The 23,670-nt window shown below is 45.7% G+C and overlaps 1 protein-coding gene across 3 annotated transcripts in view; it reads left to right on the top strand.

The window, feature by feature from the left end:
- Positions 1–23,670, top strand: part of LOC132763103 (actin-binding protein WASF3-like) — a 75,652-nt gene that overhangs the window by 37,527 nt on the left and 14,455 nt on the right. For 2 of the 3 annotated variants that reach the window (XM_067471679.1, XM_067471676.1), the window contains exons 2-6: positions 2,846–3,002; positions 8,157–8,291; positions 9,244–9,397; positions 16,328–16,445; positions 19,329–19,504. In XM_067471679.1, coding sequence (XP_067327780.1) covers positions 2,870–3,002; positions 8,157–8,291; positions 9,244–9,397; positions 16,328–16,445; positions 19,329–19,504 — 716 coding nt within the window. In that variant the 5' untranslated portion in view covers positions 2,846–2,869. The remainder of the gene's footprint in view (positions 1–2,845; positions 3,003–8,156; positions 8,292–9,243; positions 9,398–16,327; positions 16,446–19,328; positions 19,505–23,670) is intronic. The other variant, XM_067471678.1, reaches the window with a different exon arrangement.

Raw genomic sequence — 23,670 nt, 5'->3', positions numbered from 1 at the left:
ATAATATCTACAGGTCTATAATAATATCCATATGTCTATAATTATAATATATATCTGTCAAAAATATCTGTACATTTATAACAATAATACCTATATGCCTATAGTATCTATGTCTATAATAATAATAATATCTATATAAAGTATAATAATATGTATACATCTATAATAATAATTAAAAAAAGGTAAAGGTAGTCCCCTGACATTAAGTCCAGTCATGTCTGACTCTGGGGTGTGGTGCTCATCTCCATTTCTAAGCCGAAGAGCCAGGGTTGTCCGTAGACACCTCCAAGGTCATGTGGCCGGCATGACTGCATGGAGCGCCGTTACCTTCCCGCCGGAGCAGTACCTATTGATCTACTCACATTTGCATGTTTTCGAACTGCTAGGTTGGCAGAAGCTAGGGCTGACAGTGGAAGCTCACGCCACTCCCCAGGATTGAACCTGCAACCCTTCGATCAACAAGCTCAGCAGCTCAGCGCTTTAACCCACTGCGCCACCGGGGGCTCCAATAATAATAATAGCTATATGATATCTATAAAAATAACAATAAAAATAATAACATCTATATGTCTATAATAATATCTATAGGTCTGTAATAATATCCATACATCTGTTGCCTGTTTTTGCTCGAAAAATATTGAACCCTATGCTCCTTCTATTTTGAATCAGTTTTATACTAATTTATGCAATGCTTTTGATATGAAATCCATACATAAATAATAGGCTTGGGCGATCCAGTTCGTTAATTTCGTAATTCGTTATTAATTCGTATTTAAATTAGCTTACGATCCAATATCGAACCATGCAGGAATAGTGTGAGGAGTAATTAAGAATCGAAACAATTTTTCCAATTTTCGTAATTATTTCGTAATTATTTTGTAATTATTTTCGTACGTCTGGTGCAAGTTTTACAATCTCGCATTGACCCCACTTCAGGTCCCTTTGCTGTACTGCTTCCCTCCTCTTTCCTCATGCTTCTTCTTGCCTCCCTCTAATGTACAATACTATAATATAATATATAATATAATGATATTATAATAAAATAATATATATATTATATTATATTATTATAATACTATTATATTATAGTATTGTATATATTATATTATTATATTATATTATATATTTTATTACTATTTTATTTATTTATTTATTTATTTCGAGGTTTTATATGCCGACCCTCTCACCTTCAAAGAGGGATTCGGACCGGTTCACAACATGTGTTAACATACAAAGAATATACAATAACAACACAATGCCACTTCATAACACAATTAAAATATCAGCACTATACACATTAAAACATTATCATCACAGTTAAAAGAGCCAAATCATCCAACACCATCACAATCCCATTCATCACCCTTTATTATATTATATTATAATTGTATAATATAATATATTATAATATAATATAATATATTATAATATAAAGTAATATAATATAATAATATTATAATAATATAATATAATAATATATAATATAATATAATATACAATAATATAGTAATATAATATAATATACAACAATATAATATAATAATATTATAATAATATAATATAATATAGTTGTGGTTTGTTTTATCACACCAACAGTCAACAACAGAGGGAGAGGGAAGCTTCAGAAGTTCTCCCTGTCCCATTTGGAGGGCTTTTTTAGCATATTGCGCAATCGCGTCCGCCATTAACGAATCGATTCGTAATTTATGAAATTTCGGAAATTTCGAAATTTTGAAATCTTAAATTTCGGAAGTCCTCAGAATTTAGAAACGCTAAGGCACTCTAGAAACGAAACGAGTTTAGAACCAATTTTTTTCTTGATCGCCCAAGCCTAATAAATAACATCTATAATACTTATACCTATATAGCTTTAGTAATAATATTTGTATCTATAATAATAATATCTAAATGCCTATAATAATATCTATATGTCTATAATGACCCCAATACCTATATAAAATCTTTGAACTGGGTTATATGGCAGTATTTATTTCTCGTGTCAGGACAACCAGTCAAATTATATTACATTTCTAACAGAACAAAGCAAACAAACAGACAAAATACAAAATTTGTAAGTTTGGTAGTTGATTAAATGTCCTTTGACCAGTCTCTGGCCCCTTGGAGTGCCTCTGGTGTTGCCGCAAGAAGGTCCTCCATTGTGCATGTGGCAGGGCTCAGGGTGCATTGCAGCAGGTGGTCAGTGGTTTGGTCCTCTCCACACTCACATGTCGTGGACTCCACTTCGTGGCCCCATTTCTGAAGGTTGGCTCTGCATCTCGTGGTGCCAGAGCACAGTCTTTTCAGCGCCTTCCAAGTCGCCCAGTCCTCTGTGTGCCCAGGGGGGAGTCTCTCATTTGGTATCAGCCATTGGTTGAGGTTCTGGATTTGAGCCTGCCACTTTTGGACTCTCGCTTGCTGAGGTGTTCCAGCAAGTGTCTCTTTAGATCTTATAAAACTATTTCTAGATTTAAGTCGTTGACGTGCTGGCTGATACCCAAACAGGGGATGAGCTGGAGATGTCTCTGTAGTGTGGACTCAGGTAACCACACATCCACATAACCCTTTGACCTCGAGGAGACTGAAATGGGCCTGTATAAGGTTGACACTTTGCCACTTCCGTTGTGTATTGATAGCTTAGAAACCAACTCTTCCTCTTTTCTTTCTTTCCCATTTCTCCACAATGTTCCACAGCAACGCGTGGCAGGGTACAGCTAGTCTAATATAAACATGTCCATCCATGTTCATAGAGGGCTTAATGGCCACCTGTGGCATGGCTGGGTTGTCAAGTGTCTAAGCAAAAAATGAGCTAAATCTGCTTCTCTTTCAATGTTTCTTCTACTTCCAGGTCAGAAGCTGACCCTTCACCAAGATGCCTTTGGTAAAGCGGAACATCGAGCCGCGCCATTTGTGCCGCGGAGCCCTTCCGGATGGAGTGACCAGCGAGCTGGAATGCGTCACCAACAGCACCTTGGCTGCCATCATTAAGCAACTGGGAAGCCTCAGTAAGTCAACAGCTTTGCCGTTTTCTGATAGTCTTTGGTGACCCCTCTGAAACCCCCTCGCAACCTCCCCAGGGGTCCTGATGGATTTTCATTCACTGAACCAAATTCGGCACAAATACCTGATACACCCAAATTTGAATACTAATGGGGTTGGAGAGGGGGGATTGATTTTGTCATTTGGGAGTTGTAGTTGCTGGGATTTATAGTTCAACTACAAAGAGCATTCTGAACTCTACCAAACTTGGCACACAGAACTCCCATGACCAACAGAAAATACTGCAAGGGTTTGGTGAGCATTGACCTTGAGTTTTGGAGTTGTAGTTCACCTACATCCAGAGAGCACTGTGGACTCAAACAATGATGGATCTGGACCAAACTTTATTTACAGCTTTTATATTCCGCCCTTCTCACCCCACAGGGGACTCAGGGCGGATTACAGTGTACACATATATGGCAAACATTCAGTGCAAATTTTTGACATGCAAACATATACAGACATACACAGAGGCTATTTAACTTTTTCTGTCGCTTTCCTCGTCCATCTGTGACGCTGATGAAGCACTTCCACATTCCCCGCATGCTTCCCCGCTGGAATGCTTTGCTGGAGTCTTCTTTATGGCCTCATAAATCAGTTAATTTAGCTTCCCCACACTTTAAGGTGGTACCTAATTTTCCTACTTGACAGATGCAACTGTCTTTCGGGTTGCAAAGGTCGACAACAGGCTACACACAATTGGTTGGAAACCCACTCCAACCCAGGCTGGCTTCAAACTCATGACCTTTTGGTCAGAGTGATCTTAATGCAGCTGACACTCAGCCAGCTGCGCCACAATCCCGGTGATTCAGTCAGGATGTCACGGAGGGAATTTGTGATGTTTGGTGGGCAGTGTCCTTTGGTTTTGGAGTTGTAGTTCACCTACATCCAGAAATCACTGTGGACTCAAACAATGATGGAACTGGACCAAACTCTACATGAATATTTAATATGCCCAAATGCGAACACTGGTGGAGTTTGGGGAAAATAGACCTTGACATTTGGGAGTTGCAGTTGCTGGGATATATAGTTCACCTACAATCACAGAGCATTCTGAACTCCACCAATGATGGAATTGAACCAAACTTGGCACATAGAGGAGATTCCATCTGAACACGAGGAAGAACTTCCTGACTGTCAGAGCCGTTCAGCAGTGGAACTCTCTGCCCCGGAGTGTGGTGGAGGCTGCTTCTTTGGAAGCTTATAAATAGAGGCTGGATGGCCATCTGCCAGGGGTGATTTGAATGCAACATTCCTGCTTCTTGGCAGAATGGGGTTGGACTGGATGACCCAGGAGGTCTCTTCCAACTCTTTGATTCTATGATTCTCTATGATTCTATGAAAGCTCTCTCCTTTGCGTGAGAATCTGTTTCGCGACTTTCCAAACCCTTCTCTCCTCCCAACCTCTTCTCTTCTTTTCAATGCTGGGTTTTATTTGGAGTCGGCTCCTTAAGGGGAGAGCATGTGACCCACAAAGCGCACTGCTGTTCGGCTGCCTTGGGGAACAAAGCCGGCATTGTCGCTCCTGTAGAGACAACCCTCTCTGAACATGGCTCTCTCTTCGGTCCATCAAAAGGAAGGCCAAGCGGAAGCCAGGCGCAGGCGGCTGGAGGTGGCTTGCGCTGGAGCGGGAGGCTGTCTTCTCTTGGCTCAGCTGATGCCTTTCCTCCCTCTTTGCCGTGGAGATGTGGCCACTGGGAGCAGCTTCATCGTCTTGTGTCACAAAAATTTAATGTGCAGATTTTATAAATGTGGATTTAAAATGATGCATGGGAATGAATGGAAGGATGTATGGATGGAGTTAGTATATTTGGAAACACCAGTATAATATTAAGGCCTGCAATGACGAACTACCTGCTTGCTGGACTGTCTGGTTTCAGACCGGGACATGGAACTGAGACGGTCTTGGTCGCCTTAGTGGATGATCTGCGCCGGGAGCTAGACAGGGGGAGTGTGTCCCTGTTGGTACTCCTGGACCTCTCAGCGGCCTTCGATACCGTCGACCACGGTATCCTTCTGGGGCGCCTTGCGGAAATGGGCCTCGGGGGCACTGTTTTGCAGTGGCTCCGGTCATTTCTGGAGGGCCGCACCCAGAAGGTGTTATTGGGGGACACCCGTTCAACGCCACATCCTTTGACTTGTGGGGTGCCACAGGGTTCCATACTGTCCCCCATGCTGTTTAATATCTACATGAAGCCGCTGGGTGAGATCATCCAGAGTTTCGGGGTGCGGTGTCATCTGTACGCAGATGATGTCCAACTCTGTCATTCCTTTCCACCTGCTACTAAGGAGGCTGTCGAGGTCCTGAACCGGTGCCTGGCCGCTGTAACGGTCTGGATGAGGGCGAACAAACTGAAATTGAATCCAGACAAGACAGAGGTACTCCTGGTCAGTCGCAAGGCCGAGCAGGGTATAGGGTTACAGCCTGTGCTGGATGGGGTCGCACTCCCCTTGAAGGCGCAGGTTCGCAGCTTGGGTGTGATCCTGGACTCATCGTTGAGCCTGGATCCCCAGGTCTCGGCGGTGACCAGGGGAGCATTTGCACAGCTCAGGCTCATGCGCCAGCTGCGCCCGTACCTCGGGAAGTCTGACTTGGCCACGGTAGTACACGCTCTGGTCACATCCCGCCTTGACTACTGCAACGCTCTCTACGTGGGGCTGCCCTTGAAGATGGCCCGGAAGCTCCAGCTAGTCCAGCGCGCGGCAGCCATGTTACTAACAGGAGCAGGACGCAGGGAGCATACAACGCCCTTGTTGTACCAGCTCCACTGGCTGCCGATCTGCTACCGGGCCCAATTCAAGGTGCTGGTGTTGGCCTACAAAGCCCTAAACGGTTCCGGCCCAAAATACCTGTCTGACCGCATCTCGGCCTATGAGCCCACGAGGACTTTGAGATTGTCCGGGGAGGCCCTTCTCTCGATCCCGCCTGCCTCACAGGCACGCCTGGCGGGGACGAGGGATAGGGCCTTCTCGGTGGTGGCCCCCTGGCTGTGGAACACCCTCCCTGTGGACATCAGACTGGCGCCCTCCCTTATGACATTCCGCAAGAGACTAAAGATGTGGTTGTTTGAGAAGGTGTTTGAGTAAGTGCTGCAACAATTGGCAATGACGATTGGAACGGAACATGGATAACGAGATTTGGATTGTGATTCAACGATGAGACGTCGCGAATGACTTAGTGTAATTGTATTATTGATAGTGATGCTGTTCAATGCTGTTTTTGATATTGTTTATGTTGTAAATTGTACCTGATTTTACATGTTGTACACCGCCGTGAGTCGCCCCAGGGCTGAGAACGGCAATCTACAAGCGCAGTAAATAAATAAATAAATAAATAAAAATTGCTAATAAGAACTGAAGAGTAAGCTCTGATAAGAATTGGGACAGTGATAACGGAAATGTTTATAATGATAAGAAGGAAGTCAACATAAGAGCAACACAAATCAAGAAGATCAACATCTGGCCATCCAAATCGTGTTACATAGTGCTATCAAGACTTTTGCCTTGAAAGCCACCAGCAACCAATAGATCAATCAGTTTGCCTTTCTGCTAGCACAGGTTGCACAGTTGCATCCATCATGTGGTCCATATGGAAGTGCCTTTCTTTTGGACCACATCTTGGAAATCCATCTCTGTCCATGTGTTGCATCCCAGATCAGGAAACGAGACCATAAGATTAAATCCACCACACTTGACTGTGGGAAAAACAATCCTTTTTTATTGATGAAAAATTGGTTATAAATGTTGGGGTTCAGCCTGATCCTGATCTGTGTGAACAGGATTCTCCGATAGTTTTTCAAACTGAGCAAGCTTTCCCTGACCCTGACATGTGTGAACAGGATTCTCCGATAGTTTTTCAAACTGAGCAAGCTTTCCCTGACCCTGACAGTGTGGAATCTGTTGTTGATACAGAGCTCAGTGGGAATGAAAACGAAACCCAACAGTTAGAAGAGAATGTTTTGGAAGTCAGCCGTGATATCTCCCCACCTGGGCTAGATAATGAGCTCCGGAGAGAACACATAGTGAGAGATAGATTTGTCTCCCAGTCTGTACGAAGGTCACAGCGGCTTCAGCAAAAAGAGACAGAAAAGTCAAGGGGTGTTTCAAGAATAGCTTCTTTGGTTTAAGAGCATCCCTGCCGGGTGCTTCTTTAGGTCAAGCAACGTTTGGGACTGTGGCTGGTCTTGGCAGAATTCCTGTGTTCCATGGCCAGTAATCCCAGAGGCTTCTGTTTCCAAGTTCATGGTTAGTAAAAGGCTAACAGAATCTTGGTTATTGTTTTGTGGCTTTTGAAGTTTTACTCAAGTTCAGAGATTCTATTGACTCCTGTGTTTTTCTGTGTTTTCTTTACTCTGCATTTACCTTTCTTTTGTAACCAATTTTTCATCAATAAACAAGGATTGCTTTTCCTACAGTCCAGAGTGGTGGATTTAATCTTATGGTCTTGTTTCTTGACCTGGGATGCAACAATAAAATAGAGGAAAATACAAAGTCAAAAAGCCACAGTAAAACTCAGCAGTCAGGAATATCTCTGAACTAGATCAACATTCCAAAAGCAACACTATAAAAACCTGGAACCTGTTAGTATCTCACTAACTGTACTTGGAAACTAGAAGCCTCTGGGAATGCAGGCCAAGGGAAACAGGAACTCAGCCAAGGTAATGCCTCAGTCTAAACAATGCTTGATCTAACAAGACAACCCGTGGGGAGACACTTTAAACTAAAGAAACTGTTTCGGGACACGCCTCCAGGCTTGGAAGCCTCCTTCTGCATTAATCTACTTGACCTTTGCAGACTCTGTGAGTCACTCCTGTTTTCTCAAATCTGCCTTCTTCTATCCTCATTAAAAAAGGCAGATGTTAACTCCTCTGGAGAGTTATCACCGCTTGACTCTGAAACATCCTCATCAGGATGTTTAGTTTCACTTTCCCAGCCACTGCCCTCAGAATCAACAGTTTCCAAACCATCAGGGAAAAATACATGTTCAGTAGCCTGTTCAGTTGCATCAGGAAATACAATCAAAGAATCAGGGTCAGATTCACACAGAGGCTGAGGGTCAGGTTCACATGGAGGCTGAACCCCAACACCATGTGGCTTCTTTTTGCCTTGTGTCTCTTCAGGCCGACATGCTGAAGACATCTTTGGAGAACTCTTCAACGAAGCCAATGGTTTCTACTTACGGATGAATTCCCTCCAGGAGCGAGTGGACCTTCTAGTCATCAAGGTCACTCAGCTGGACTCCACGGTGGAGGAAGGTGAGACATTGCCAAAACTCAGAAGTATTTTGTATCAAAACGTTCTTCTCTGGTCATCTGTAAGACCAGTTGTGGTTGATGGTTTCCAGGCCAGTAGGGCGGTAGATCCATTTATGACAATCTTCACGGGACTTCTGAACTTCGTACAATATTATTGCCTGATTATTCTGCACACAAAAATAACAGTGTTGTGTAGGAGGTGGCATTTTCCATGCGGAAATTAGTCTTTATTTTTGTTAAATAATTTTTATTGCAATAAACCTTGAAAAAAGAAAATAGAACATTGAAAGAGTGAGAACAATTTTGAAATAGAAAAGTTAGGTGGTGGTGGTTGTGGTGGTGGTGATGATGATGACTTTCAAAGATCGCTAGCCACCAGTGAGTAGACCAAGCAAACATTACATGAGGTTCTTGTGGGTTTTTTCGGGCTATAGAGCCATGTTCTAGAGGCATTTCTCCTGACGTTTCGCCTGCATCTATGGCAAGCATCCTCAGAGGTAGTGAGGTCTGTTGGAATTAGGACAATGGGTTTATATATCTGTGGAATGGCTGGGGTGAGGCAAGGAGCTCTTCCCTGCTGGAGCTAGGTGTGAATGTTTAGCTGATCACCTTCATTAGCATTTGAAGGCCTGCCTGAGCCTGGGAAAATCTGTTGCTGGGAGGTGTTAATCTGTGCCTGGTTTTTTCCTCTCTGTTGTTTAGCTGTTATAATTTTAGAGTTTTTTTAATACTGGTAGCCAGATTTTGTTCATTTTCATGGTCTCTTCCTTTCTGTTGAAATTGTCCACATGCTTGTGGATTTCAATGGCTTCTCTGTGTAGTCTGACATGGTGGTTGTTGGTGTGGTCCAGCATTTCCAGCATTACATGATTGTGAATTGCAACCTGGAAAGGCCTGCCTATGCTTGGTTTACTCCGTCACATCTTTTCTTCCCTCTCTTCCGTTTTCCCAGTCTCGTTGCAGGACATCAACATGCGGAAGGCGTTCAAGAGCTCAACCATCCAGAACCAGCAAGTGGTGTCCCGCAACTCGATCCCTAACCCTGTGATGGAGATGTACCAGCGCTGCGACAAACCTCCGCCTCTCAACATCCTCACTCCATATAGGTACAAGGGCTGTTTGTGCTGCTGTTGGCCCTCCAAAAATTCTCTCCGGGTCTTAGAGATTCCTAGGGAGGTGTTCTCTTGGGTTAAGACACAATAATGGCTTTTCAGTTGTGGATTTTCCACGTTCACAGGGGTCTTGGGCCTCTTATTTATTTATCGTGTCATCAGCAACCATACCATTGTATTACAATTCTAACAGAGAAAAACAAACACACAGATTAAAAAGAAAAAGAAAAAAAACACACAGATTTTGCAAACTTGGTAGTTGGTTAAATGTCCTTTGACCAGTATCTGGCCACTTGGAGTGCCTCTGGTGTGGCCGCAAGGAGGTCCTCCCTTGTGCACGTGGCAGGGTTCAGGGTGCATTGCAGCAGGTGGTCAGTGGTTTGCTCTTCTCCACACTCGCATGTTGTGGATTCCACTTTGTGGCCCCATTTCTTAAGATTGGCTCTACATCTCGTGGTGCCAGAGCACAGTCTGTTCAGCGCCTTCCAAGTTACCCAGTCTTCTGTGTGCCCAGCTGGGAGTCTCTCATCTGGTATCACCCATGGATTGAGGTGCTGGGTTTGGGCCTGCCGCTTTTGGACTCTCGCTTGCTGGGGTGTTCCAGCGAGTGTCTCTGTAGATCTAAGAAAACTATGTCTTGATTTAAGTCGTTGACGTGCTGGCTGATGCCCAAAGAGGGGATGAGCTGGAGATGTCTCTGCCTTGGTCCTTTCACTATTGGCTGCTACTTCCCGGTGGATGTCAGGTGGTGCAATACCGGCTAAGCAGTGTAATTTCTCCAGTGGTGTGGGGCACAGACACCCCGTGATAATGAGGCATGTCAGGTTATCCTATATAAACCAGTGTCTGAACCCAAGGGGCAGCTGGGCTTTCCACAGAAGTTGAGGAAGCAGGAACCCATTTTGTTTCCTTCTGCTTCAGGGTAAGCTTTGTTTGAATTTAACAGCTTTCAGGGCTGCTTTCTTTGAGAGGCGGGGCTTCCTGAGTTTAAAAACTAACTGCTAAGAGGCGGGGCTTCCTGGTTATCCTATATAAACCAGTGTCTGAACCCAAGGGGCAGCTGGGCTTTCCACAGAAGTTGAGGAAGCAGGAACCCATTTTGTTTCCTTCTGCTTCAGGGTAAGCTTTGTTTGAATTTAACAGCTTTCAGGGCTGCTTTCTTTGAGAGGCGGGGCTTCCTGAGTTTAAAAACTAACTGCTAAGAGGCGGGGCTTCCTGGTTATCCTATATAAACCAGTGTCTGAACCCAAGGGGCAGCTGGGCTTTCCACAGAAGTTGAGGAAGCAGGAACCCATTTTGTTTCCTTCTGCTTCAGGGTAAGCTTTGTTTGAATTTAACAGCTTTCAGGGCTGCTTTCTTTGAGAGGCGGGGCTTCCTGAGTTTAAAAACTAACTGCTAAGAGGCGGGGCTTCCTGGTTATCCTATATAAATCAGTGTCGTGCGCGCCGTTAGGCGCGCGCGAACTCATACACTCAGTAACCTATACTTTCACCCCTGCATACAGACAACAACATCAAACACACACCAAGAGCATTAGCAACCTCCAGATGGAACAAACACGGAAACTTCCCATCTCATGCACAAGCTGTGGCATGTTCAGCTTTTTCACACTACAATTACTCAATTACATCTGCCCCAAGTGTACACAGATCACTCGCATGGAACACAGGATACGACAACTCGAGGACCGTATTAAGACCCTTAAGGACATTCAGGAACTTGAGCTCTTCTTAGACACCACTCACCACACTGGCCTAGACACGCAGCCCATATCACACCAACATTACGGGGAGGCTCAACAGAACAGCACCTCAGATGTGGACAACCCTCAGGCTTGGAGAAATGTCACCCTTAGAAGGACACATAGGACCCAGAAGCCTCCTCAGAATACCTCCGCTCAGCTGCAGTTACACAATAGATTCCAAATTCTCACACAACTAGCACCTGACCAAGAAACACAACATATTGGGGAAGACCAGAATGGCTTAGATACTGATCAGTGGCTCATCCTTGATCAGTGTGCGGGGGATAGCCCTGACAGGGACAACACTTCACAACATTCACACTTGCACAATCCTGCAGGTGTACCATCCCCAACCATAGACCAGGAGCAACAGGAACACATACAGGAGAACCATAGGCTCTCGGACAAATCTCAATGGATTGTCCTTGACGAATGCACCGGGGATGTCGAGGAGGAGGACAACACTTTTCACCTACACAATTCACACCAACAGGATCACTTTTCTGGAGACCTACACACTACATTGCACAAAAGGGGCGCTGTCATTCCTGAAAGTAAACAGGTCTTGGTAGTAGGCGACTCCCTCCTTAGAGGAACGGAAGCTGTCATTTCCAGACCAGATGGGATGGCTCGAGAAATATGCTGCCTACCGGGGGCAAAAATACACCATATCACTCAGAGGCTCACCAGGCTCCTCAAGCCCTATCACCGTCCTCCCCTCATGTTGATTCATGTAGGAACCAATGATACTGCAAGGCATACGTTTCAAAAGATCACAAATGATTTTCGAGCTCTAGGAGCAATACTAAAAGAATGTAATGTACAGGTGGTCTTTTCATCCCTCCTCCCTGTTGTAAGACACGGACCCACAAGAGCCAGAAAAATAGTACAGGTCAATGACTGGCTTAGAAAATGGTGTCAGGAGGAACGCTTTGGCTTCCTCGACCATGGCCTGCTATTCCAGGAGGATGGCCTACTGGCAAGGGATGGGGTGCATCTCACACAAGTAGGAAAACACTTTTTTGCTCACAGACTCGCAAACCTCATTAGACGCACTTTAAACTAGGTCCACCGGGGGAGGGGGACAACAGCCTTGCGAACGCTACTTTACCCATAATGTCTGGGAATCGCCAGAAGGCTAAACGGAGGGCTGCACAAACACAACAAGGACCACGTACCAAAAGCACAATAATCCCAATTAAACAGCTCAAGGGAAGATCCCAGGGGCTCACATGTCTTTACACTAATGCACAGAGCATGGGAAATAAACAAGACGAACTCCAACTTCTAGCACAACACCACAAATATGAAATCATAGCCATCACTGAAACCTGGTGGGATGACTCCTATCGCTGGAATGTAGATATCGAGGGGTATAACCTCTTTCACAGAAACCGAACAAAGGGGAGAGGAGGCGGAGTAGCCTTATATGTCAAAAACTCTTATGCTGCAGAAGAAATTCAAGACAGCAATCTGGGAAACCAGCTTGAAATCATCTGGATAAGAATCAAGGGAACTGGGACTCAAAAAGATGTCGTTGTAGGCGTCTACTACAGACCCCCAAGCCAGGAGGAAGATCTTGATGAAGTCTTCTGCCAACAGTTGACCAAACAGGCACAGAAAAGAGATGTAGTAGTCATGGGCGATTTCAACTATCCCGATATTTGCTGGAAAACAAACTCGGCCAAGAGTACAAGGTCCAACAAATTCCTCGCTTGCCTTGCAGACAATTTCATGGTCCAGAAGGTAGAAGAGGCAACAAGGGGATTGGCTACTCTTGATCTCATCCTAACAAATGTGGAGGACCTGATCGATGCGGTCGAAGTGGTAGGATCCTTAGGGGCAAGTGACCATGTGCTCCTGCAATTTGAGGTACAAAGGAAGGCCGAAACTAAGACAAGTCAAACCCGCATTTTGGACTTTAGGAGAGCTGATTTCCAAAAAATGAAGGAAACGCTGAGCAGCATTCCGTGGACACAGATACTAAAAGACAAGGGAGCTACGGATGGATGGGAACTTCTCAAGAGTGAAATACTCAAGGCGCAATTGCAAACCGTGCCAACAAAGAGAAAAAATAGGACAAGTGCAAAGAGGCCAGAATGGATGTCCAAAGAACTTCTAACTGTGCTAAGACACAAAAGAGACATGCACAAGAAGTGGAAAAAGGGAGAAATCACCAAAGAAGAATTCAAACAAATAGCCAACACCTGTAGGGAAAAGGTCCGCAAAGCTAAAGCAAAAAACGAGCTCAGACTTGCCAGGGACATTAAAAACAATAAAAAGGGCTTCTATTCTTATGTCAGTAGAAAAAGGAAAAACAAGGAGGCGATAGGACCTCTTCGAGGAGAAGATGGGGCAATGCTGACAGGGGATAGGGAAAAGGCAGAACTACTTAATGCCTTCTTTGCCTCGGTCTTCTCACAAAAAGAGAGTCTTCAACCTCAGCAAGATGGAGTGGATGAGGGATTGGAGGACATCCAACCCCAAATTGGGAAAGAAGTCGTCCAGGAATACCTGGCCGCTCTTAATGAGTTCAAGTCCCCAGGGCCAGATCAACTACACCCAAGAGTACTGAAGGAACTAGCGGAAGTCATTTCGGAACCATTGGCAACCATCTTTGAGAGTTCTTGGAGAACGGGAGAAGTTCCAGCAGATTGGAGGAGGGCCAATGTGGTCCCAATCTTCAAGAAGGGAAAAAAGGATGACCCAAACAACTACCGTCCGGTCAGCCTCACGTCGATACCGGGCAAGATTCTGGAAAAGATTGTTAAGGAAGCGGTCTGCAAACACTTAGAAACAAATGCAGTCATCGCTAATAGTCAACATGGATTTATCAAAAACAAGTCATGCCAGACTAATCTGATCTCTTTCTTCGATAGAGCTACAAGCTGGGTAGATGCGGGGAATGCCGTGGATGTAGCGTACCTGGATTTCAGTAAGGCCTTCGACAAGGTCCCCCATGACCTTCTGGCAAGGAAACTAGTCCAATGTGGGCTAGGCAAAACTACGGTGAGGTGGATCTGTAATTGGTTAAGTGGACAAACACAGAGAGTGCTCACTAATGCTTCCTCTTCATCTTGGAAAGAAGTGACGAGCGGAGTGCCGCAGGGTTCCGTCCTGGGCCCGGTCCTGTTCAACATCTTTATTAATGACTTAGATGAAGGGCTAGAAGGCAGGATCATCAAGTTTGCAGACGACACCAAATTGGGAGGGATAGCCAATAGTCCAGAGGACAGGAGCAGAATTCAAAACGATCTTGACAGATTAGAGAGATGGGCCAAAACTAACAAAATGAAGTTCAACAGTGACAAATGCAAGATACTCCACTTTGGCAGAAAAAATGAGATGCAAAGATACAGAATGGGGGACGCCTGGCTCGAGAGCAGTACGTGTGAAAAAGATCTTGGAGTCCTCGTGGACAACAAGTTAAACATGAGCCAACAATGTGATGTGGCGGCAAAAAAAGCCAATGGGATTTTGGCCTGCATCAATAGGAGCATAGTGTCTAGATCTAAGGAAGTAATGCTACCCCTCTATTCTGCTTTGGTTAGACCACATCTGGAATATTGTGTCCAATTCTGGGCACCACAATTCAAGAGAGATATTGACAAGCTGGAATGTGTCCAGAGGAGGGCGACTAAAATGATCAAGGGTCTGGAGAACAAGCCCTATGAGGAGCGGCTTAGGGAACTAGGCATGTTTAGCCTGAAGAAGAGAAGGCTGAGAGGAGATATGATAGCCATGTATAAATATGTGAGAGGAAGCAACAGGGAGGAGGGAGCAAGCTTGTTTTCTGCTTCCTTGGAGACTAGGACACGGAACAATGGCTTCAAACTACAAGAAAGGAGATTCCATCTGAACATTAGGAAGAACTTCCTGACTGTGAGAGCCGTTCAGCAGTGGAACTCTCTGCCCCGGAGTGTGGTGGAGGCTCCTTCCTTGGAAGCTTTTAAGCAGAGGCTGGATGGCCATCTGTCAGGGGTGATTTGAATGCAATATTCCTGCTTCTTGGCAGGGGGTTGGACTGGATGGCCCATGAGGTCTCTTCCAACTCTTTGATTCTATGATTCTATGATTAAGAGCCACATCTATTGTTTTAGTGTGATGAGATGTGTTCCTCACTTGGTATGCATACTCAGTAGCAGAGTAGAATAGCGCAAGGGCAGATGTCTTCACTGTATCTGGTTGTGATCCCCAGGTTGTGCCAGTCAGCTTTCGTATGATATTGTTTCTAGCGCCTACTTTTTGCTTGATATTCAAGCAGTGCTTCTTGTAGGTCAGAGCATGGTCCAGAGTGACTCCCAGTTATTTGGGTGCACTGCAATGCTCCAGTGGGATTCCTTCCCAGGTAATAATCCTCAGAGCTCGGGATGTCTGTGTTTTAGATGGATTAGGGATCAGCTGGTTTTCCCTGTAATAGGCAGTAAGAGGACCTAGAGCAGTGGTTCTCAACCTGTGGGTCCCCAGGTGTTTTGGCTTACAACTCCCAGAAGTCCCAGCCAGTTTACCAGCTGTTAGGATTTCTGGAAGTTGAAGGCCAAAATATCTGGGGACCCACAGGTTGAGAACCACTGACCTAGAGCTTCGGAGAGCTTCTGTTCAGCCATCTCAAAGCTCCCTGCTTGAGCGGTGATGGCACAATCCTCAGCATAGATGAAACTCTCTGTCCCTTCTGGCAGTGGCTGGTCATTTGTGTAGATGTTGAACGTGGATGGAGCAAGCACGCTCCCCTGAGGCAGGCCGTTCTTCTGTTTCCGCCATCTGCTTCTCTGGCCCTGGAACTCAACCAAAAAGCTCCTGTTTTGTAGCAGGTTTCCTATGAGGTGGGTGAGGTGGTCGTCCTTTGTGATACTATACATTTTTCTCAGGAGGAGGCGGTGGTTCACAGTATGATAGGCTGCTGACAGGTCTATGAAGACAGCTCCTGTGATCTGCTGCCTTTCAAAGCCATCTTCTATGTGCTGAGCCAGGTTCAGCACTTGCAATGTACAGCTTTTGCCTTTTCTGAAGCCAGCTTGCTGTGGGATCAGACATGGGTCTATTTTTTCCATAATTCTATGCAAGTAATTCCATAATTCTAACACAAGTAAAAGACAGAGTCTAATGAATGCACCCCACAAATGCCTCTCTATTCCTTTGGATCACCAATTCATTCTCTGTCTCCAACGTGTTTGTTTCAGGGATGATAAGAAAGACGGTTTGAAATTCTACACCGATCCTTCATATTTCTTCAACTTGTGGAAGGAGAAGATGTTGCAAGCCACGGAAGACAAGAGGAAAGAGAAACGCAGGCAGAAGGTACACGTTGTGGGGTTGGAGGGACCTACACACTCTTCCCTGTCCTTACAGAGCAGTCAGTCAAATAGCGGAGGAAATCAAGCCATGCTCCGACGAGACTCTGTAAAATGCTAACATGCATTCTTCTCATTATAAATAATAGCATTGTCTGCTCGTTAAGTGGACTTAATGTGTGCAGGAAATATAATTGCAAAGACATACAATGCCTGCAGCTTCATAACTACATATCAGAGCCGGAACAAAAGAACGGTTGGCAACGGCACACCAACAAAAGGGATTCTATCGTCGAAGGCTTTCATGGCCGGAATCACCGGGTTGCTGAGAGTTTTCCGGGCTGTATGGACGTGTTCCAGAAGCATTCTCTCCTGATATTTCACCTGCATCTATGGCAGGCAATCTCTGAGGATGCCTGCCGTAGATGCAGGCGAAACGTCAGGAGAGAATGCTTCTGGAACACGGCCAAACAGCCTGGAAAACTCTCAGCAACCCAAAAGGGATTCTAACATGCATCCTTTTTGCTTCTTGGCAATCCGTTCACCAGGTTTCTTAGCATCTCTGCTACTAAGTGGACTGCATGCACAGTTACATTGTAGGGAAGGGCTTGCAGGATTCTGGCCAATACAGGAGAGTCTCGCTTATCCGACCTTCGCTTATCCGACAATCAGTCTTATCGAATAGTTGCCTACGTGAGTCCCGTCCGGGATAGAGAAATGTCATAAATGAATAAATAATAACTAAATTGCTATCTCCTCCTCCTCCTCTTCCTTCTCCTCCTCCTCCTCTTCTTCTTCCTCCTCCTCCTCTTCCTCCTCCTTTTCTTGTTTCTCCTCCTCCTCTTCCTCCTATTCTTCCTCCTCCTCCTCTTCCTCTTTTTCCTCCTCTTACTTTTCCTCCTCCTCCTTTTCCTCCTCTTCCTCCTCCTCCTCCTCTTCCTCCTCCTTTCCTCCTTCTCCTCTTCCTCCTTTTCCTCCTCTTCCTTTTTCTCCTCCTCCTCCTTTTCCTCCTCCTCTTCCCTCCTTTTCCTCCTCCTCCTCCTTTTCCTCCTCCTCCTTTTCCTCCTCCTTCTTTTCCTCCTCCTCTTCCTCCTCCTCCTTTTCCTCCTCCTCCTCTTCCTCCTCCTCCTCCTTTTCCTCCTCCTCCTTTTCCTCCTCCTCTTCCTCCTCCTTTTCCTCCTCCTCCTCCATTTCCTCCTCCATTTCCTCCTTTTCCTCCTCCTCCTCCTCCTTTTCCTCCTCCTCCTTTTCCTCCTCCCCATCCTTTTCCTCCTCCTCCTTTTCCTCCTCCCCATCCTTTTTCCTCCTCCTCCTTTTCCTCCTCCTCCTCCTTTTCCTCCTCCTTTTCCTCCTCCTCCTCCATTTTCTCCTCCTCGTTTTCTTCCTCCTCCTCCTCTTCCACCTCCTCCTCCTCCTCCATTTCCTCCTTTTCCTCCTCCTCCTCCTCCTTTTCCTCCTCCTCCTCTTCCTCCTCCCTCCTTTTCCTCCTCCTCCTCTTCCTCCTTTTCCTCCTCCTCTTCCTCCTCCTTTTCCTCCTCCTCCTCCATTTCCTCCTCCTCTTCCTCCTCCTCCTCTTCCACCTCCTCCTCCTCCTCCATTTCCTCCTTTTCCTCCTCCTCCTCCTCCTCCTCCTTTTCCTCCTCCTCCTTTTCCTCCTCCCCATCCTTTTCCTCCTCCTCCTTTTCCTCCTCCTCCTCCTTTTCCTCCTCCTTTTCCTCCTCCTCCTCCATTTTCTCCTCCTCGTTTTCTTCCTCCTCCTCCTCTTCCACCTCCTCCTCCTCCTCCATTTCCTCCTTTTCCTCCTCCTCCTCCTCCTTTTCCTCCTCCTCCTCTTCCTCCTCCTCCTTTTCCTCCTCCTCCTCTTCCTCCTTTTCCTCCTCCTCTTCCTCCTCCTTTCCTCCTCCTCCTCCATTTCCTCCTCCTCTTCCTCCTCCTCCTCTTCCACCTCCTCCTCCTCCTCCATTTCCTCCTTTTCCTCCTCCTCCTCCTCCTCCTCCTTTTCCTCCTCCTCCTTTTCCTCCTCCCCATCCTTTTCCTCCTCCTCCTTTTCCTCCTCCTCCTCCTTTTCCTCCTCCTTTTCCTCCTCCTCCTCCATTTTCTCCTCCTCGTTTTCTTCCTCCTCCTCCTCTTCCACCTCCTCCTCCTCCTCCATTTCCTCCTTTTCCTCCTCCTCCTCCTCCTTTTCCTCCTCCTCCTCTTCCTCCTCCTCCTTTTCCTCCTCCTCCTCTTCCTCCTTTTCCTCCTCCTCTTCCTCCTCCTTTTCCTCCTCCTCCTCCATTTCCTCCTCCTCTTCCTCCTCCTCCTCTTCCACCTCCTCCTCCTCCTCCATTTCCTCCTTTTCCTCCTCCTCCTCCTCCTCCTCCTTTTCCTCCTCCTCCTTTTCCTCCTCCCCATCCTTTTCCTCCTCCTCCTTTTCCTCCTCCTCCTCCTTTTCCTCCTCCTTTTCCTCCTCCTCCTCCATTTCCTCCTTTTCCTCCTCCTCCTCCTCCTTTTCCTCCTCCTCCTTTTCCTCCTCCTCCTTTTCCTCCTCCTCCTCCTTTTCCTCTTCCTTTTCCTCCTCCTTTTCCTCCTCCTCCTCTTCCTCCTCCTCCTTTTCCTCCTCCTCTTCCTCCTCCTCCATTTCCTCCTCCTCCTCCATTATTTCCTCCTCCTCCTCCTTTTCCTCCTCCTCCATTTCCTCCTGCTGCTTTTCCTCCTCCTCCTTTTCTTCCTCCCCTTCCTCTTCCTCTTCCTCCTCCTCTTCTTCCTCCTCCTCCTCCTCTTCCACTTCCTCCTCCTCCTCTTCTTCCTCCTCCTTCTCCTCTTCCTCCTCCTCCTACTCCTCTTCTACCTCCTCTTCCTCCTCCTCCTCCTCTTCTTCTTCCTCCTCTTCCTCCTCCTCTATTCCCAGGAGCAGCGCTTGGTGGAGGACTCCACTCGGGAAGTGAAGAAAGTGCGGAAGGCGCGCAACCGCCGCCTGGAGTGGAACATGATGGCCTATGATAAGGAGTTCCGTCCCGATAACAGGTTCTCCCCATCCCCATATCACATGGCCTCATCGGAAGGATCACTGTCCCCCGACAATAGGCAGGTTTTACGTATTACACGCTTCGCTCGCGCTCTCTTTTTCCGTTGCTGGTCTTTTGGCTTTGCTTTGCTTTGGCCACTTCCTTCCTTTGACGCCGGGACGCTTCTCTCCCTGCCGACAGCGAGGGCTCTGTTCTGACTAGATGCAGGTCCGGGGGGTCGTCAAACTCCCCCGGAGACCCTCTTCCAAGGAAACGTTGCCTTTGATGCTCAGGTCCTGCTTCATCCTTGCATGAGCTTTGCTGCTTTCCAATGATGCTGAGATAAGACACAAAACGTGCAGTTTGAGGTCTCCAAAGCCAAGTCAATGGCTTCCCCCTTGAACTCCCTTCCTGCCTCTCCCCTCTTTGTGCACCAGTATGACCCACATGTCTATGCTCTGTTCTTTAAATTGGGGATGCCATACATGGCTTGGATCTACACAATAGCATTTAATGTTGTTTGACTGTACTTGAACTGCTTTGACTCACTGTTGTGGAATCTTGGGAGTTGTAGTTCTTGGAAATTCCATAACATAGTGGAATTAAGTGCGCCATGACTTTATTGAAAAGGTTTAAATGGAAAATCATGACCTTGTTAGAAGTCAACCCATTGAACAAGTGATATTCATAAGCATTTATGTAATGGCACAGAGGTAACTCAGTTGTTAGACTGAAGAACCATGTCTTTAAACTGCCAAGGAGAAAGACATGCCACTAAATATATATATATTTGTATGATCTTGGTAGAAGTCAACCCTTTGAACAAGTGATATTCATAGGCATTTATGTAATTGCACACAGGTAACTCAGCTGTTAGACTGAAGAACCAGGTCTTTAAACTACCAAGGAGAAAGACATGCCACACACACACACATATATATATTTGTATGATCTTGTTAGAAATCAACCCTTTGAACAAGTGATATTCGTAGGCATTTATGTAATTGCATACAGGTAACTCAGCTGTTAGACTGAAGAACCATGTCTTGGGTTGACTTCTAACAAGATCATGCAAATATATTTTTTGTAGTGGCATGCCTTTATCCTTGGCAGTTTAAAGACATGGTTCTTCAGTCTAACAGCTGAGTTACCTGTGTGCCATTACATAAATGCCTATGGATATCACTTGTTCAAAGGGTTGACTTCTAGCAAGATCATATATATATATATATATATATATATAATATATATATATATAGTAGCATGCCTTTATCCTTGGCAGTTTAAAGACGTGGTTCTTCAGTCTAACAGCTGAGTTACCTGTGTGCCATTACATAAATGCCTATGGATATCACTTGTTCAAAGGGTTGACTTCTAGCAAGATCATATATATATATATATATATATATATATATATATATAGTAGCATGCCTTTATCCTTGGCAGTTTAAAGACGTGGTTCTTCAGTCTAAGAGCTGAGTTACCTGTGTAGGTGAACTACAACTCCAAAACTTAAGGTCAATGCCCACCAAACCCTTCTACTGTTTTCTATTGGTCATGGGAGTTCTGTGTGCCAAGTTTGGTTCAATTCCCTCATTGATGGAGGTCAGAATGCTCTTTGATTGTAGGTGAACTATAAATTCCAGAAACTACAACTCCCAAATGACAAAATCAATTATTCAAATTTGGGCATATCGCGTATTGGTATCAACAAGATCATACAAATATATTTTTTGTAGTGGCATGTCTTTCTCTTTGGCAGTTTAAAGACATGGTTCTTCAGTCTAACAGCTGAGTTACCTGTGTGCCATTACATAAATGCCTATGAATATCACTTGTTCAAAGGGTTGACTTCTAACAAGATCATACAAATATATTTTTTGTAGTGGCATGTCTTTCTCTTTGGCAGTTTAAAGACATGGTTCTTCAGTCTAACAGCTGAGTTACCTGTGTGCCATTACATAAATGCCTATGAATATCACTTGTTCAAAGGGTTGACTTCTAACAAGATCATACAAATATATTTTTGTAGTGGCATGTCTTTATCTGTGTGTAGATGTGTTAACCCAGTGTTTCTCAACCTTCCTAATGCCGTGAAACACTGGGTTAACACATCTACACACAGTTAGTGGAGGCTTGGAAGGTTGCTATTTCCAACAGTTGTTTTACCAAGTCTTTCACCTCCTCTGCCACAAAGTGCTCACCAAACTATGACTCCCAGGGTTCCATAGCATGGAAGTGATGTCAAACTGAACCAACTCTGCAGTACAGATGCATCCTTCGTCGCCATTGTCAATCATAACCCCTGTCCCCTGTTTTCTTATGAGATTGCAAAGTCTCAAAAGTTGGTGAGATAACAAGTTCTTGCACTGAATCTTTTTTCCCATGCTTAGAACTTCTTCGGAGGGGAAGAGTGACAATTTCATGCAAGTTGTTTGGAACGGAACAAAAAGTTAAATGCCTTGAATCAATGGTGCTAGTTTGCATTCACTCATAGAATGAAGGCTGGGGGGTGCGACATTTTTGCAGGAAAATGCCCCAAATCTTGGTTGCATATAAATGCAATCTTGACATACGAGGGGCGTTCATTAAAGATTTCCCATGACCCACTTCCTGTGGACTGAGAGCAATGAAACTTGGCCCAGTTCTGAGTCCTTCTCTCCATCGGTGACACCTCAAGACACACACTTCTCCCATCTTCTTAAGCAACTGTAAACACCTCGCGTGTAGAAGTCGATAGGTTGCTCCAAAAGCCACGTTGTGACTTCGGAAATCAGAGTCTCACCATTTGAGAAATGCTTGCCCTTCAAAAATAACTTCGTTGTTGGAAAGAGGTAGAAGTCCGATCATAGAATCATAGAATCAAAGAGTTGGAAGAGACCTCCTGGGCCATCCAGTCCAACCCCATTCTGCCAAGAAGCAGGAATATTGCATTCAAATCATTCCTGACAGATGGCCATCCAGCCCCAGTTTAAAAGCTTCCAAAGAAGGAGCCTCCACCACACTCCGGGGCAGAGAGTTCCACTGCTGAATGGCTCTCACAGTCAGGAAGTTCTTCCTCGTGTTAGATGGAATCTCCTCTCTTGTAGTTTGAAGCCATTGTTCCCTTGCGTCCTAATCTCCATGGAAGCAGAAAACAAGCTTGCTCCCTCCTCCCTATGACTTCCTCGGGGCAGAGAGTTCCACTGCTGGACAGCTCTCACAGTCAGGAAGTTTTTCCTCATGTTCAGGTGGAATCTCCTCTCTTGTAGTTTGAAGCCATTGTTCCATTGCGTCCTAGTCTCCAGGGAAGCAGAAAACAAGCTTGCTCCCTCCTCCCTATAACTTCCTTGGGTCAGAGAGTTCCACTGCTGAACAGCTCTCACAGTCAGGAAGTTCTTCCTCGTGTTCAGATGGAATCTCCTCTCTTGTAGTTTGAAGCCATTGTTCCATTGCGTCCTAGTCTCCAGGGAAGCAGAAAACAAGCTTGCTCACTCCTCCCTATGACTTCCTTGGGGCAGAGAGTTCCACTGCTGAACAGCTCTCACAGTCAGGAAGTTCTTCCTCGTGTTCAGATGGAATCTCCTCTCTTGTAGTTTGAAGCCATTGTTCCATTGCGTCCTAGTCTCCAGGGAAGCAGAAAACAAGCTTGCTCACTCCTCCCTATGACTTCCTTGGGGCAGAGAGTTCCACTGCTGAACGGCTCTCACAGTCAGGAAGTTCTTCCTCGTGTTCAGATGGAATCTCCTCTCTTGTAGTTTGAAGCCATTGTTCTGCGTCCTAATCTCCAAGGAAGTAGAAAACAAGCTTGCTCCCTCCTCCTCCCTGTGGCTTCCTCTCACATATTTATACATGGCTATCATATCTCCTCTCAGCCTTCTCTTCTTCAGGCTAAACATGCCCAGTTCCCTAAGCCGCTCCTCATAGGGCTTGTTCTCCAGACCCTTGATCATTTGAGTCGCCCTCCCTACAACATATTCCCTTCTCATATTTATACATGGCTCTCATCATATCTCCTCTCAGCCTTCTCTTCTTCAGGGTAAACATGCCCAGCTCCTTAAGCCGCTCCTCATAGGGCTTGTTCTCCAGACGCTTGATCATTTTAGTCGCCCTCCTCGTAGTTGTGGGTCAGGAGAAATCTTTAATGAACGTCCCTCGTATCTTGGACTGGAATCCACACTAATTGGGGGGTTGTCTGGGTAGCCGAGTCAGACTTGTGTTTATATGGCAAATACCCCTAATTTAAAGGCTTGTCCCTTGTGTCTC

Source organism: Anolis sagrei, chromosome 10, assembly GCF_037176765.1.
Source record: "Anolis sagrei isolate rAnoSag1 chromosome 10, rAnoSag1.mat, whole genome shotgun sequence".
NCBI lineage: Eukaryota > Metazoa > Chordata > Lepidosauria > Squamata > Dactyloidae > Anolis > Anolis sagrei.
Note: the sequence above shows the minus strand (reverse complement) of the source record. Positions and strands in the feature narration are given on the sequence as shown.